A 12025-nucleotide genomic window follows, 5' to 3' on the forward strand; every position below is an offset into this window, starting at 1 on the left:
TGGGGCTGGGGTCCTCCTGGCCCGCCCGCAGCCAGTGGGGTGGGGGGCTGCTCGTCCTCACACGGCCTGCGCCTCGGGTCCGGGTCCGGGTCCAGCAGGCTCCACCCCCCCAGGGCGCCCCCACTGCAGCCGCGGGACAGAAGCCGTACACCCCCCGGCAGCATGTACACAGCCGCTGCGGGCACACGGCACACACGACACGGGACACCGGGCAGCTCTTATGTCGTGATGCTCAGAGGTGAGAAATCTACAGAAACACGGAAGTCGCCGGAACAGTGTGGATCTATAAAAACACTCCATTTCCCCCCAACGTACAAGCCCGAGTGGGCCGTGGGCAGCCAGCGCGCGACGTCGGGCCGCCGGCAGCGGGTCAGGGCCACCGGGAGCCACAGGCCTCCAGCCACAACCGCAGGAACCGAGCAGCCGGGGGAGGCGCCCCCAGCCCCTGGCCCACCGTCCTCGGCCGCGCCGACCGCCCCCGGTGGCCGTCCGCCCCGAGGGCCAGCGGGCAGCTCGCAGTGGGCCCGTCCCCGCGAGGACAGCCAGGGAGTGGCGGGGCCACCAGCCGGGCCTGCGCCGGGAGGAGCCGGGCTGCCTGGCTGGGCACGTCCACGCTGGCCTCTGCCCGCCGCCCCCGCCCGTCCTACGTCCTCCGGGCGGACTGAGTCCCCAGCGCGACCGGAGTTAAGTCTCGGTGAGGCGGGAGGGGCAGATGGAGCCGCACACGGGCAGCGCGTCGTCGGCAGCGTCCGCGGCCTCGGGGGCGGGCAGGGGCTCGCTGGCCGGGTCCTGGCTCCTCTTCAGCCTGCGCGGGGAGACAGGGGGGCCTCCTGCAGCCGCAGCAGCAGCCGCAGGGCGTGCTGGGGGCCCCCACATGTCCGGGGGCAGGGCTGCCCCTCGTGCCCCTCCAGGCACCGCAGGGAGCAGAGTGACCGGGGTGACCACTCGGGCCAGAGCGGGGGCTGCTGAGGACGCCTTGCTCAAGCGCAAGTCCTTGACGGAGTCTGTCCTGCCCACGCTGCTGGCCTCCAGCGTGGAAGCCCGGGCCTTAAACCACTGCCCACTGCCCGCGGGCCGGGCTCAGAGCTGCCTCCTCCAGGAAGCCCTCCGCCTCACCTGCTCTCCCCTCCTGGGCCCCCCACGCTGGGCCTGCCCCCCCGCAGCAGGTGTCTTAGCCACGTGGGGCCTTCCTGCCAACCAGCCGAGCCCACGGTCCCCGGCACTCAGTGAAGGTCTTCGGGGGCGTGAGGGTGGCCGCCCATGGGACTCTGCAGGGCCGCCCGCTGTCACCCCAGGGTGCGGGCAGTTGCTCAGTGCCTCCCCACGGAGCCCCCCAACAGGCTGTACCGGGGCCGCCCACCCCCTGCCCGCAGGACTGCTGCTCCGACGCCCCGGGGGGTGGGCATCCGCTTCCCGGGCCCCTGATGCCTCATGGCTGCAGGGGTCAGGACTAGCGCGGCCCAGAGAGCCCCTCCACCCCGCCGGGCCCTGCTGCCCACCCCCCAACACACACTCACTTTTCTCTGTTAAAAATCACAAAGTCTTGCTGGATCGCATCAAGGCAGTCCTGAAGGTAGTCATTCTCCTGTTAGTCAGAAAAACATACCAATGAGCTCAGTGGATGCTCTGGGGCCCCCTCGCATCCCTCAGGTGGGGGCCTGAGCCTCCTGCACCCCGTCGCCTGCACCTGTGGTTTTCTTTGGAGACCTGCCTTTGGGCTGGAGACACTGCCCAGGCAAACAGGGCCTGGGGTTTGCACCTCCTAGGTGGGGTGACCCTTAGCCAGGGACCAGGGGACGCCCGCACGGAAGCCCAGCCCCTGCTCAGGGCGGACGCTGACCCGGGGGCCGTGTCTGCAGGACAAAACGTGGCCAGAGACCGCACATGGCTTGGCTCCCTCCACTCCGCGCTCCACGGCCGAGGCTGTGGGGGGCAGGGAGCTGGACCCCGGAGCCTGGGACGGCCTCCGGGGGGACACACGTGGGCACAGGAGCCCTGCCACGCGCTTGCCCCTTCCCGCCTGCAGGAGGGCCCTGCCCACGAAAGGAGAGCAGTGCGCGCTCGGGGCTGTTGCAGGTGGCACAGAGCGGCTCCCCGACGTCGGCCTGTACCCGCCCTCCGGCCTCCGATCGGTTCCGGTCACCAGCAGCACGGGGACCCCGGCCGTGCGCGACCTGCTGAGGTCACAAAGGCTCCACCTGCTGCAGGGGGACAGGCGGGGAGGGGGGGAGAGGTGGGGCATGCGGCCCCACGTGACCGTGACCGGGAGCTCGTTCCCTGGCCAGGGAGGGGTCCACTGTGCGGCAGGGTGGCTCCTGGGGCCGTGGAATCTTGGCCCAGCCAAGATTCCAGAGCAGCAGGGGACGAATGCCCTGGGGGTTCAGTCTCAAGACAAGCTGGCAGCTGGAACGAGGTCAAAGAACCTCAGGCCCCTCGGGTGACCGCGTTCTCCGGGAGGACCCAAGGGACACCCCTGTCTGCGAGGCGCTAGGGGACGAGCTGGCGGGGGCTGGTGGGCGGCGCTGCCCGTTCTCTGCAGGAGGACCACACCGGGGCGTCCACGGCGACAACCACAGGCTGGAACGGCCCGAGCCTGGACCCGACCGGGCGGGAGGAACCACCGCCACGGGCAGCAGGGCTGCAGTGACAAGCAGGTCACCCCGCGCCCCGGGGTCTAGTGGTGTCTGATGGGGCCACAGCGGTGCACGGCCCGGGCACGGGGCACACGCTGGTGAGGCCCAGGCACAGGGGCAGAGGCTGTCACCAGCCTCCCTGCTGGGAAGTCCCAGCCCTCCCCTGGCACACCTGGGGGATGGGGACGCCCGGCCTTAGGCCTGTGGATCCAGGGCCTGCACCCACGCCTGGCCACGCCTGCCCTACAGTGGGGGGACATCCGCAGCCCCACCCGGCGGCTCTTGCATCCCGCTGCCAGCGCTCGGCCTGGTCATGGCGCAGTCACGTGCAGCAGAGGCCCCGTGCCCTCCCCGGGCCCACGGGGACAGCTGTTACGGTGGAAAAGGCAGAGAAGCTCTGGGAACCGCAGCCCCTCCCAACAAAGCAGCCTGGATCCTAAATAAAACACAAACCTGCCCCGGGACTGGGACGGCGGTGACAAGTGCCACCATCCACACCGAGGGCGCAGGGACGCTGCTCCCCGTGACCTCACTCCGGCCCGGGGCTCGTGGCGGGCGGTGGGGACCCGGCACACGGAGCCCAGCGGCAGCTCCAGGCGCAGGCAGAGCCAGAGGCCTTCGGGGCACAGGCCGCGCGGAGCTCTGGTTCCACAGGGGCGGCCCCTCCGTGTCCCCGGGAGGACGAGGACCGGTCTGCGCTCACCCCGGGTGGACGGCGGCGTTGCCGTGGCCGTGGCCCCGGGCCGCGCTCACCCGCCCCTTCCCTGTCACGACGGAGCCAGAAAGCCTTGCTGGGCTGGACGTCCGGGTCGCGCGCCATGCTGGCGGCGTGATGCTAACGAGACGTGGCGGGCGGGACGTGGCACGTCCTCTGGATGTCCCGGGGACGCGCGTCCACGGTGGGGGACCTGGTGAACCGTGCCCGGCCCTGTGGGCTCCGCTTGCTCCCCGGGCCCCTCCCAGAAGCCCCTCACCCGGCGGGTCGGCGCCCGCGGAAGACACAAGGCGGGCTGGCGTGCGCGGCGCTGTCGTCTCCCGTGGCCGCCCAGAGGAGCCGCCGCCGCACAGACGGGCTTCTGGGCCACACCCGTGTCTGAGCATCGCCGGCCTTCCCGCGGGGAACACCGCACAGGCACCCACGCTCCCGGCCGTGAGGTGCGCGTCTGTGTGTCCGGCCGGCCCCGGGGTGCGCCCTTCCGACGCCCGCACCGGCACCACCCAGCCCTTGGCCAACACACGCACAGAGACGGGGGCCCCGAAAACCCACGTGCCCCCCGGCCCTTAGCTGGTGGCTGCTGGGGGCGGGAGGTGGACCCGGCTTCCTGGAGGCGGGGCCGACACGCCAGGGTCCCCGCGGGGTGGGGCTGAGGCCACCGCCCACGGGACTCCTCCTGACGCCCCCCCCACGTATTCCCTGAATAATCCCTTCGGATGAATCCTCGTCTCCGGGCAGACGACTGCAGGGCTTCATCGGCAAGGCCGGCCCTTGGGGCATCAGACCCCGGGGGGGCCCCCAGGGCGAAGGCAACCGAGCCAGGCTCCGCCCCAGCACTGCCAGGAACACACCCGCTGACCGGCCCACGCCCGCTTCCCAGACTCGGGGCTCCCCCGAGGGCCAGGGCCCAGGGCCGCCAAGCAGCCTGAAGGGCACCGGGGTGCAGGGCTCTCGGGGCCTGATCACGGCACTTGGCACACGGCGCCGGGCGTCGGGACCGGGCCGCGCTAGCCCGAGGACAGACAGACGAGGACACGAATAAGCCCTTAGTCTCGGCCAATTAAGTGTTGAAGACGACGCCAAGCCTCCGCCGCGAGAAGAGCCGTCTTCCCGACACAGTGCGCGAGCGCGTCCGGGGCTGCGCAGGGCCTGACCCGAGCTCACGCTGCCGCGATGGTCAACCCAGGGAGACGGCGACACTTGGAAGAGACACGGAAGTAAACCTCGGAGGCCCTGGGTCGGGCGCTGGCCTCCCGGGAAGACGCGGGAAGCCCGAGCGCGGGGACCGGAGCGGACACGGGCTGCGCGTCATCGGGGCCCACGCGTCCCGGAGGAGGAGAGCAGGCCCACGGCGACCCTCCCCGACGGGCGCTTGTCTCGGGAACGCACGCAGTCTCAGCACCGCGGAGGCCAGAGCAGGGGCGGGCGTGGCGCTCACCCCACCGCCCAGCGCCCAGGCCCCAAACTGGAAGTGGGGGGGCCGCACCTGCAGCTCCACCCATGCTGCGCCCCAGAATCCAGGCCCGCCGCGGGGAGGCCCCAAACCTGCACCCGCAGCACGGTGGGGGGGGTGCCCAGCTCCCGCCTGACGCCGGTACCGGGGAGCAGACACCCGGGCTCAGACGGGCCTGGGGGGCACCCATCGCTCTCAGTGCCACGGCTGTGACCCCCACACCTGCACCCCCAGGCGCTTCTGCGACAGGTGTACCTGGGGACAGGTGCAGGGTTGATCTCATGCTCATGAGACCTCCCCAGGGGCGCCCCCATCCACCCGGGAGACACTGCGAGACCTGGAGAGGGGTCGCAGACACCATGACACCGTGTCCCCCCAGCTGGCATCCTAACTCCCAGGCCTGGGACACAGAGTCGGGCTAACAGAGGGTCCCCCCTGGGTCCCCACAAAGGGCGACCCTGCAAGAGGAGGCACACAGGAGTGTGCACGTGACCCCACACGTGACCCCGTGAGGCATCCCCAGGCCCGGGGGCAGCAGAGGCACTTCCTCCCCCTTGGGAGAAGGGAGCGCGGGGCCCGACGGGGGGTCGGGGGAGGAGACGCCGCGCGGGCCGCCCACTCACGGACTGAGAGCTGTCCCTGCTGCTGTCCCGGGACCTGTTCTTGGCCAGCCGCTTCTTCTTCTTGTGCAGGGGCCTGGACTCCAGGATCATCTCCTCCAGCTCGAAGGTGGGGTCGCAGTGAAGGCGGCCTTTCTGGAGGGGGGACAGGGAGCTGAGCCCCGCCCGCGGGTCGCCCCATGGCCCCCGCAGCCGCCGCCCGCCGCCTGCCAGGCTTACGTTGGGCACGAAGCCTGGCGTCACCTTTTTCTCGCTCAGATCCTGCCACAGCACGCCGGCCAGTGACGGGGCCGCCTGCATGTCCTGCAGGCTGGACACCCGGTGCTTGGGATCCACTGTGAGGAGCTGAAACGAGGCCCCCGTCAGACGGCGCGACCCTGCTGCACAGGGTTGGCCACCTGCCCCCGCCAGGGACCCCAGCGAGGTCCCGCTAGGAGGACCTCAAGGGCCAGGCAAGGAAAGGGGGCGCCGACCTCAGTCGTGCCATAATGAGGCCAAGGGGGCGGCCTGGTCTAACGGGTCTGACCGGGCCCAGGGCTTACCCCCTGGGCTCAGCCTCCGGGGACCCCCAGGGCCCCGTGTGACCGGGTCACGGAGGCTGGGTGTCCCCCCCGCCCGCGTGCCGTCCCTCCTCTTAGCCAGAAGGCAGCAGACCCTTTCCGAGGCTTGCCCAGGGCCTGAGTCCTGGCATGTGGACGGTCCCCACTCCCCGTCCGGGCGTCCGGAGGCCACGGCCCCACTGGGGGAGAGCTCCGTCATGGACGCTGGGCCCGGGGCCTCCCAGGGACTGGGACGGGCCGTTAGCTGCTTGGCTATCGCTCCAGAGACGAAGGCCTCCAGCAGGGGTGAGGGCATGCGGGGGAGGGCCCTGTGGGCCGGGAGCCGGGAGCCAGCCCGGCCTAGAGCGTTCAGCAGGCTCCTGACCCCGGAGGCCCCGGCGCACCAAGTGGGGGGTCTCTGAGTGGGGAGCCGTGGGGCCAGCCCGGCCGGGCCCCGATGGAGGCACGCTGGTAGCAAGAGCTGGCCCCGGCCCCATCCCCGCCAGGCTGCGCCCCCCACCGGGCCGCGGCAGCCACGTGCTTGGGCAGTGGGAGGCGGGGGCGGGGGCTGAGGTCTTCTCCGAGCCCCCCCGGGCCTGGTGGCCGCCCGACCCAGACAGAAGGACGGGGTAGAGGAGGCCGGAGCGAGCGGAGGCCGGCTGCCAGCCCACAGCGCCCGCCCCCGCCCCGGGGCGCCCAGGTTTGGGCATCTGTGGCGTGGGGGCGTGACCGTGGGGATTCGGTTAACCCAGGGCCACGTGGCTTCAGCTCACAGCCAGAGCTCAAGCCAGAGAGGCCACGGCCAGACGGGCTGTGAGCCCCGTCGGGGGGACACGGACACAGAGTGCAGGGCCCAGAGGCCTTCCTCGCACGGGGGGGCGGGGGCTCACCTTCCGCAGCAGGGCCACCATCTCCTTGGACCAGGTGGGGACGTACTGGACGCTCACCGTGCTGAACAGCTGCACCAGGGACTCCACGGCGTTGCTGGAGTGGATGTCGTAGGGCCTCTGGGGCGGGGGAGGCAGCGCTGCACCGGGTGCCTCAGCCCCACACCCGGAGGCACCCCCCCCCATGCACAGCTCCCCGGAAGAGCCCGGGTCTGGGCCCTGCCTGCTGGAGGCCGGGAACTGGCCAGAAGACGCGGCCTGTGTGGCCGGGAAGGAAGCACCTTCCCCCAGAGGAGGGGCTGAGGGTGCCCCCCAGGAGGGATGTGGAGGGCGGGCCGGGCTGTGGCCGCTGGGGTGGGAATGCGGGGCCCCCCGCGGGGACCCCACAGGAAGGTCACTTCTCTGCTCTCTGCTCCGGAGGCCCCGGAGGCCCTGGAGCCCTCGGCGGCTTCCCTCCCGACCTGCTCAGCCCGCTCCCCCCGCCCCGCAGACGCCCCGAAGTGCACATCCAGGAGTGCGGGGCTGTCCCCGAGCACCCGGTGGGTGGGGCGGCCTCCTCCTTCCCGGCCCACCCCGCGGGCGCCCTGGGGACACAGCCGGCTCAGGTGCGGGCCAGCCCCCGGCCCTGGGGGCTCCGTACCCATCCTCGCAGCAGCTCGTAGGCCAGCACCCCCACCGACCACCAGTCCACCTCAAAGGAATAGCCGCTGCCACCGCTGACGAAGGACTGGAAGATCTCGGGCGCTGCGCAGGGAGGGACGGGCAGCTGAGAACCGCGGGCGCACGGGCCCCGGCGACGCCCCCCTGCGGACCCCTGGGGCCCCTCCTCCCCCGTGACCCCCCCGACCCCCGGGGGTCCCCCTCCCCTGGTGTGGGCAGTGGGGTCACACCGGCTTTCTCAGCAGCCCGCCCCACCCCACACCGCCTGGGCCCCCAGGTCTGACCCCGCAGCAGGCGGCGGCCGCGGCTCACCCATGTACGGCTTGGTCCCCGCCAGCGCGGTGGCTCTCTCCCCGTCCTTTATGATGGTGGCGATGTTGAAGTCGGTCAGGTGTGCGTGTCCTACGAGAAGAGAAGACACTGCACGTGTCCCGAGGACCGGAGACGCGTGCCGCGGGCGGGGCGCACCCACGTCCAGCCTCCCGCGGCCTCGGCTCACCTTGCTCATCCAGCAGGATGTTGTCAGGCTTGACGTCCCTGTTGAGGAAGCAGGAAGCGGGGACATGGTCCGGGAGGCCCGGTCATCCCTCGTGGTCCCTGGCAGGGCGGGGGTCCCTCGAGGGCCCCTCCCCACTCAAGGCGGAGGCCCCAGAGACCCGCGTGGGCTTGAGAAGGTGCCACCCGGCAACATTCTGACGGAGCCAGGTGAAGGCAGCTACTCTGCTCCGGGGGTCACGGCCGCCTCTCGCCCCCCACCTGCTGAGGCCAGACGGGAGAACGTGCTGGACACGCGGTGCCCGAGCCCCCTCGCTGGGACCTGCAGGCTGGCCCCTCCCCCAGAGCCCTGGGGCTGCGCAGGACTGACGATTTGGGTCCCTGCCGTCCGCCACCTGGCCTTGGGCCTACCTGGCCTCACCCGGAGGCGCTCAGTGACTGTTCAGTGCCTGAGCTGAGGCCACGTAACACAAACACACAGAGCCCATCTATTTGACTTGATAATACACCTGTTTACCTGTTGTTCTGCGGATACAACTTTATCCTAATCTCATCTGCTCTTGGCTAATGTTAAGTTTACTTCAGTTCCCCTGGAGCGCGGCAGATGAGCAGATGGACTCTGCCGGGGGCGGCAGGGATCAGAGGCTGGACAGACCAGGACCCCATCCTGGCCCACCTGGGGCTGCTCACACGGGATCCACCCCCCCGTGGACATCGGGTGCTCAGCTGTGGGGCACTGACTGGCCCAGGTGCCACACCTGGGGGCAGGTGTGTAGGCAAGGGGGGGCCAGAGCACGCAGGAGCCTGTCCGGGTTCTGCAGGAGTGTGGCCGCCTTGCAAGTGGACTGGCCCAGGCAGGCGCCCCACCGGCAGGTGTGCACACACCTGTGGATGATGTGCTGACTGCGCAGGTAGTCGAGGGCCAGCGCCATCTCGCAGATGTACAGCCTCACCGTGTCCTCGGAGAACTGGACGTTCTGCTGCAGGTGGTAGCGCAGGTCTCCGCCCAGAAGCAGGTCCACCACCATGAACATGTCCTCCTCATCCTGGAAGGAGTACCTATGGGTGCCAGGGGAGAACATGGCACATGCGTGCTAGGGAGCCGGGGTCACAGCTCCTGTCACACCCGATGACCCCCCCCCCCCCATCTAAGAGCCTGGGCACCCTCCTCGCCTCCCACGGTCACTCCCCGGGAGCAGGGCCCTGCCCAAGGCACTGACTCTACCGCTGCTCAGGAGCTGCTCTGAGCCAGGACCCTCAGGAAAGACAGAGCAGCCTGTGCCGATGGGAGGCAGCCCAGCGAGGGGCCGAGATGCAGGAGCGGCCAGTGGGGAGAGGACACAGCATGGCCTTTGGCCATTTCCCTGCTGTTCCTCTTCTCTAGAAAGGGATAAAAACATCTGCCGTGGAGGGGTGTTAAGGAATGGAGGCCACAAGGCAAACTGTTCAGGCAGTGCTGGGCAAGGGGCCGGCTTCCAGCAACAGTGGTGACGGGGATGGTGACGGTGACGGTGATGGTGGTGATGGTGGTGGTGATGACGATGATAAAGAAAATGACAGTGATGATGATGAGGACGACGGCAGTAATGAAACAACAGTTTAAAGACCTCCTTCTGGGGATCCCGGGGTGGCGCAGCGGTTTGGCGCCTGCCTTCAGCCCAGGGTGTGATCCTGGAGACCCGGGATCGAATCCCACGTCAGGCTCCCTGCATGGAGCCTGCTGCTCCCTCTGCCTGTGTCTCTGCCTCTCTCTCTCTCTCTCTGTCTTTCATGAATGAATAAATTTTTTAAAATCTTTAAATAAAATAAAAATAAAAAAAGACCTCCTTCCACTTAGTAACCTCTTGTGTGAGCTCTCAGAGGTAATGCTCATTGTTAAGCAACTGACTCTTTTAGGAATAACGTTACAAAGGATTTACTCTTTCATGTGGTGTTCCCCTTCCTGCCCACCAGAAGCCTCCCTGCCCCTCATCTCAGGAGCCGGTGGCCGGGGGAGTGGAATATGGGACCCGAGAGCAAAGAGACTCGGCCCGCCAGGCCCGAGGACCCAGAGGAGTGCTGGGGAGCAGTGGACGAGAGCAGGTGGCCTCCCACACTGGGAGGTGAGGCTGCAGCAGCCCGGACTGCCCGGCTCCCGGGCCGGTGGGGGCAGGTCAGCCCGGGGGGGGGCGGGGTACTGGCTGCAGGATGACAGGGAGACGTTAACTCTAACGATGCCTCACATCCGGAGTCACCTATGTGGAGCACTTTGCGGGTATAGATGCATCTGTAGTTTGCACTGGGGGCCACTCTCACCCCTGTGTAGCAGGGTGGAGGAGTCCACCGGGGGGGGGGGGCTGGGGGCCACCAGGCAGAGGGACTGGAGGGACCTGAGGCCCCCAAGGTGGGAAATCCTGGGCCTTCCTTCTTGGCCAGCACGTGCCAGTGCCATGGCTGAGGGTCAACCACAGAAGGCGCCTGCTCCCGTGAGGCTGCAAGCAGGCCCCGCTTCGGTGAGGCCGTTTCTCCCCCACCCACTGAACTACCACCCCGGGGGGCAGTCACCGCTGTTGAGGACGAGGGCTCTGACCCACCCTGGCCGTCGGGCGGAGGGGGCAGGTGTAAGGGGTGCTTGGATGCCCCCAGTGTTAGAACCACAGTCCCAGGATGCTGAGCACACCCCATGGAGCTCAGGGACGGGGTGTGGCCCTGCCAGTCTGCTTGCGTGGGGCCTGGACAACCGGAGGGCCCTGGGGCCAGTGAGGGAGGCCAGGAGCCGCGTGCAGGGGTGAGGAGGAGGAGGAGGAGGCCTGGGCAGCCCCGGGCTCCACTGCCCTGCAGGCCTGGCTCAGCGCCTCGCTCCCTTCCCTCTACTCCCCGGGCAGGGCCCGCCCCCCAGCTCCTTCCTCCTGCACAACCAGGCAGGACCATGTCCGTCCCCCCGCTTCCCCCGCCCCCCCCCCCCCCCCCCCCCCCCCCCCCCCCCCCCCCCCCGCGCAGAGCTGAGCTGCCGCTGTGAAGTGCCTCCCGCACCTGCAGCGGCTCCAGGTAAATGGCCCAAGGGGGACCTTCAGCCCCGAGTGTGTCCCCTGGAGGAGCTGGCACCAGGTCACTCTCCACAATGCCCTGTCCCACGCGTCTGTCCCCACGTGCTGGTTGGGCCGCCTCTTCCTCCGTGTTCAGCTAATGGACCCTCGGCTCATCCCGGGGATGTGTAAGTCTTCCTGAGGCGGCGCCACCAGGACCAGACACGTCTGTCACACGCCTCCCCAGCTGCCTGCACCACTGTGCCCACCTCGGGCCCCTGGGAACGCCCCCCAGTCTGGGAGCCCATCAGGGAGCCCAGAGCCCAGGCGGGACGCTGTCAGGGAGGATTCAGGGAGGACCCTGCGTAGCAGGACCCCAGGGAGGAAGGAGGACGGTGATCTCGCTGCAGCTTATGGGGTCCTTCCTCTCCAGGGGTGGTCGTGGGGCCCACTGCATGGAGGAGCTCAGGCCCCAAAACCCTCCCCAAGGGCTTCAGTGCCAGAGACTCCAAGGGCCACAGGCCTCCTTTCTGGGGACGCCCGGCCTCCCTGTGCGTGGGCAGACCTGCACTCACACAGGGCGCCCCGCACACCCGGCAGCTCTGGCCCCGGGAACCGACGTGAGTGGCTGGGGAGGCGGGGACAGGTTGTGGGCGTCCCGGAGGCAAGGGAGGAGGGAACACGAGGGGGGCCTGGGCAGGAAGGGCGGCGGGTCACCCACCATAGGTTCACCAGGAAGACATGCTCGATCTCCTGCAGGATCTCCAGCTCCCGGAACACGTTGCGCACCTCGTCCCGCTCAATGCACTGCTGTTTGTTCATGTACTTCATGGCGTACATCTTCTCCGTGTCCCTCTTCTGCACGATGCACACCTGGAGGGCACAGGGAACTCAGCGTAGGTGCCAGCACGCCGGCCCCCCACCCTGGCCGCACAGACGTGACTCGGAAAGGACTGCAAGGCCTGGTGCAAGGCGCCTTCGTAAGCAGGCAGGACCCAGCCGAGAGCATGGCGCAGGG

The 12025-nt window shown here is 69.3% G+C and overlaps 1 protein-coding gene across 2 annotated transcripts in view; it reads right to left on the reverse strand.

Moving 5' to 3' along the window:
- Positions 1–212: 212 nt before the first annotated feature.
- STK32C (serine/threonine kinase 32C) overlaps positions 213–12025 on the reverse strand; it is a 65161-nt gene continuing 53348 nt past the window's right edge. For both annotated transcript variants that reach the window (XM_038579172.1, XM_038579173.1), the window contains exons 3-12: positions 11729–11880; positions 8888–9061; positions 8007–8044; positions 7820–7909; positions 7488–7591; positions 6851–6967; positions 5641–5766; positions 5425–5556; positions 1518–1585; positions 213–805 (exon numbers count right to left, since the gene is read on the reverse strand). In XM_038579172.1, coding sequence (XP_038435100.1) covers positions 685–805; positions 1518–1585; positions 5425–5556; positions 5641–5766; positions 6851–6967; positions 7488–7591; positions 7820–7909; positions 8007–8044; positions 8888–9061; positions 11729–11880 — 1122 coding nt within the window. In that variant the 3' untranslated portion in view covers positions 213–684. The remainder of the gene's footprint in view (positions 806–1517; positions 1586–5424; positions 5557–5640; positions 5767–6850; positions 6968–7487; positions 7592–7819; positions 7910–8006; positions 8045–8887; positions 9062–11728; positions 11881–12025) is intronic.

This window comes from Canis lupus, chromosome 28, assembly GCF_011100685.1.
Source record: "Canis lupus familiaris isolate Mischka breed German Shepherd chromosome 28, alternate assembly UU_Cfam_GSD_1.0, whole genome shotgun sequence".
Taxonomy (NCBI): domain Eukaryota; kingdom Metazoa; phylum Chordata; class Mammalia; order Carnivora; family Canidae; genus Canis; species Canis lupus.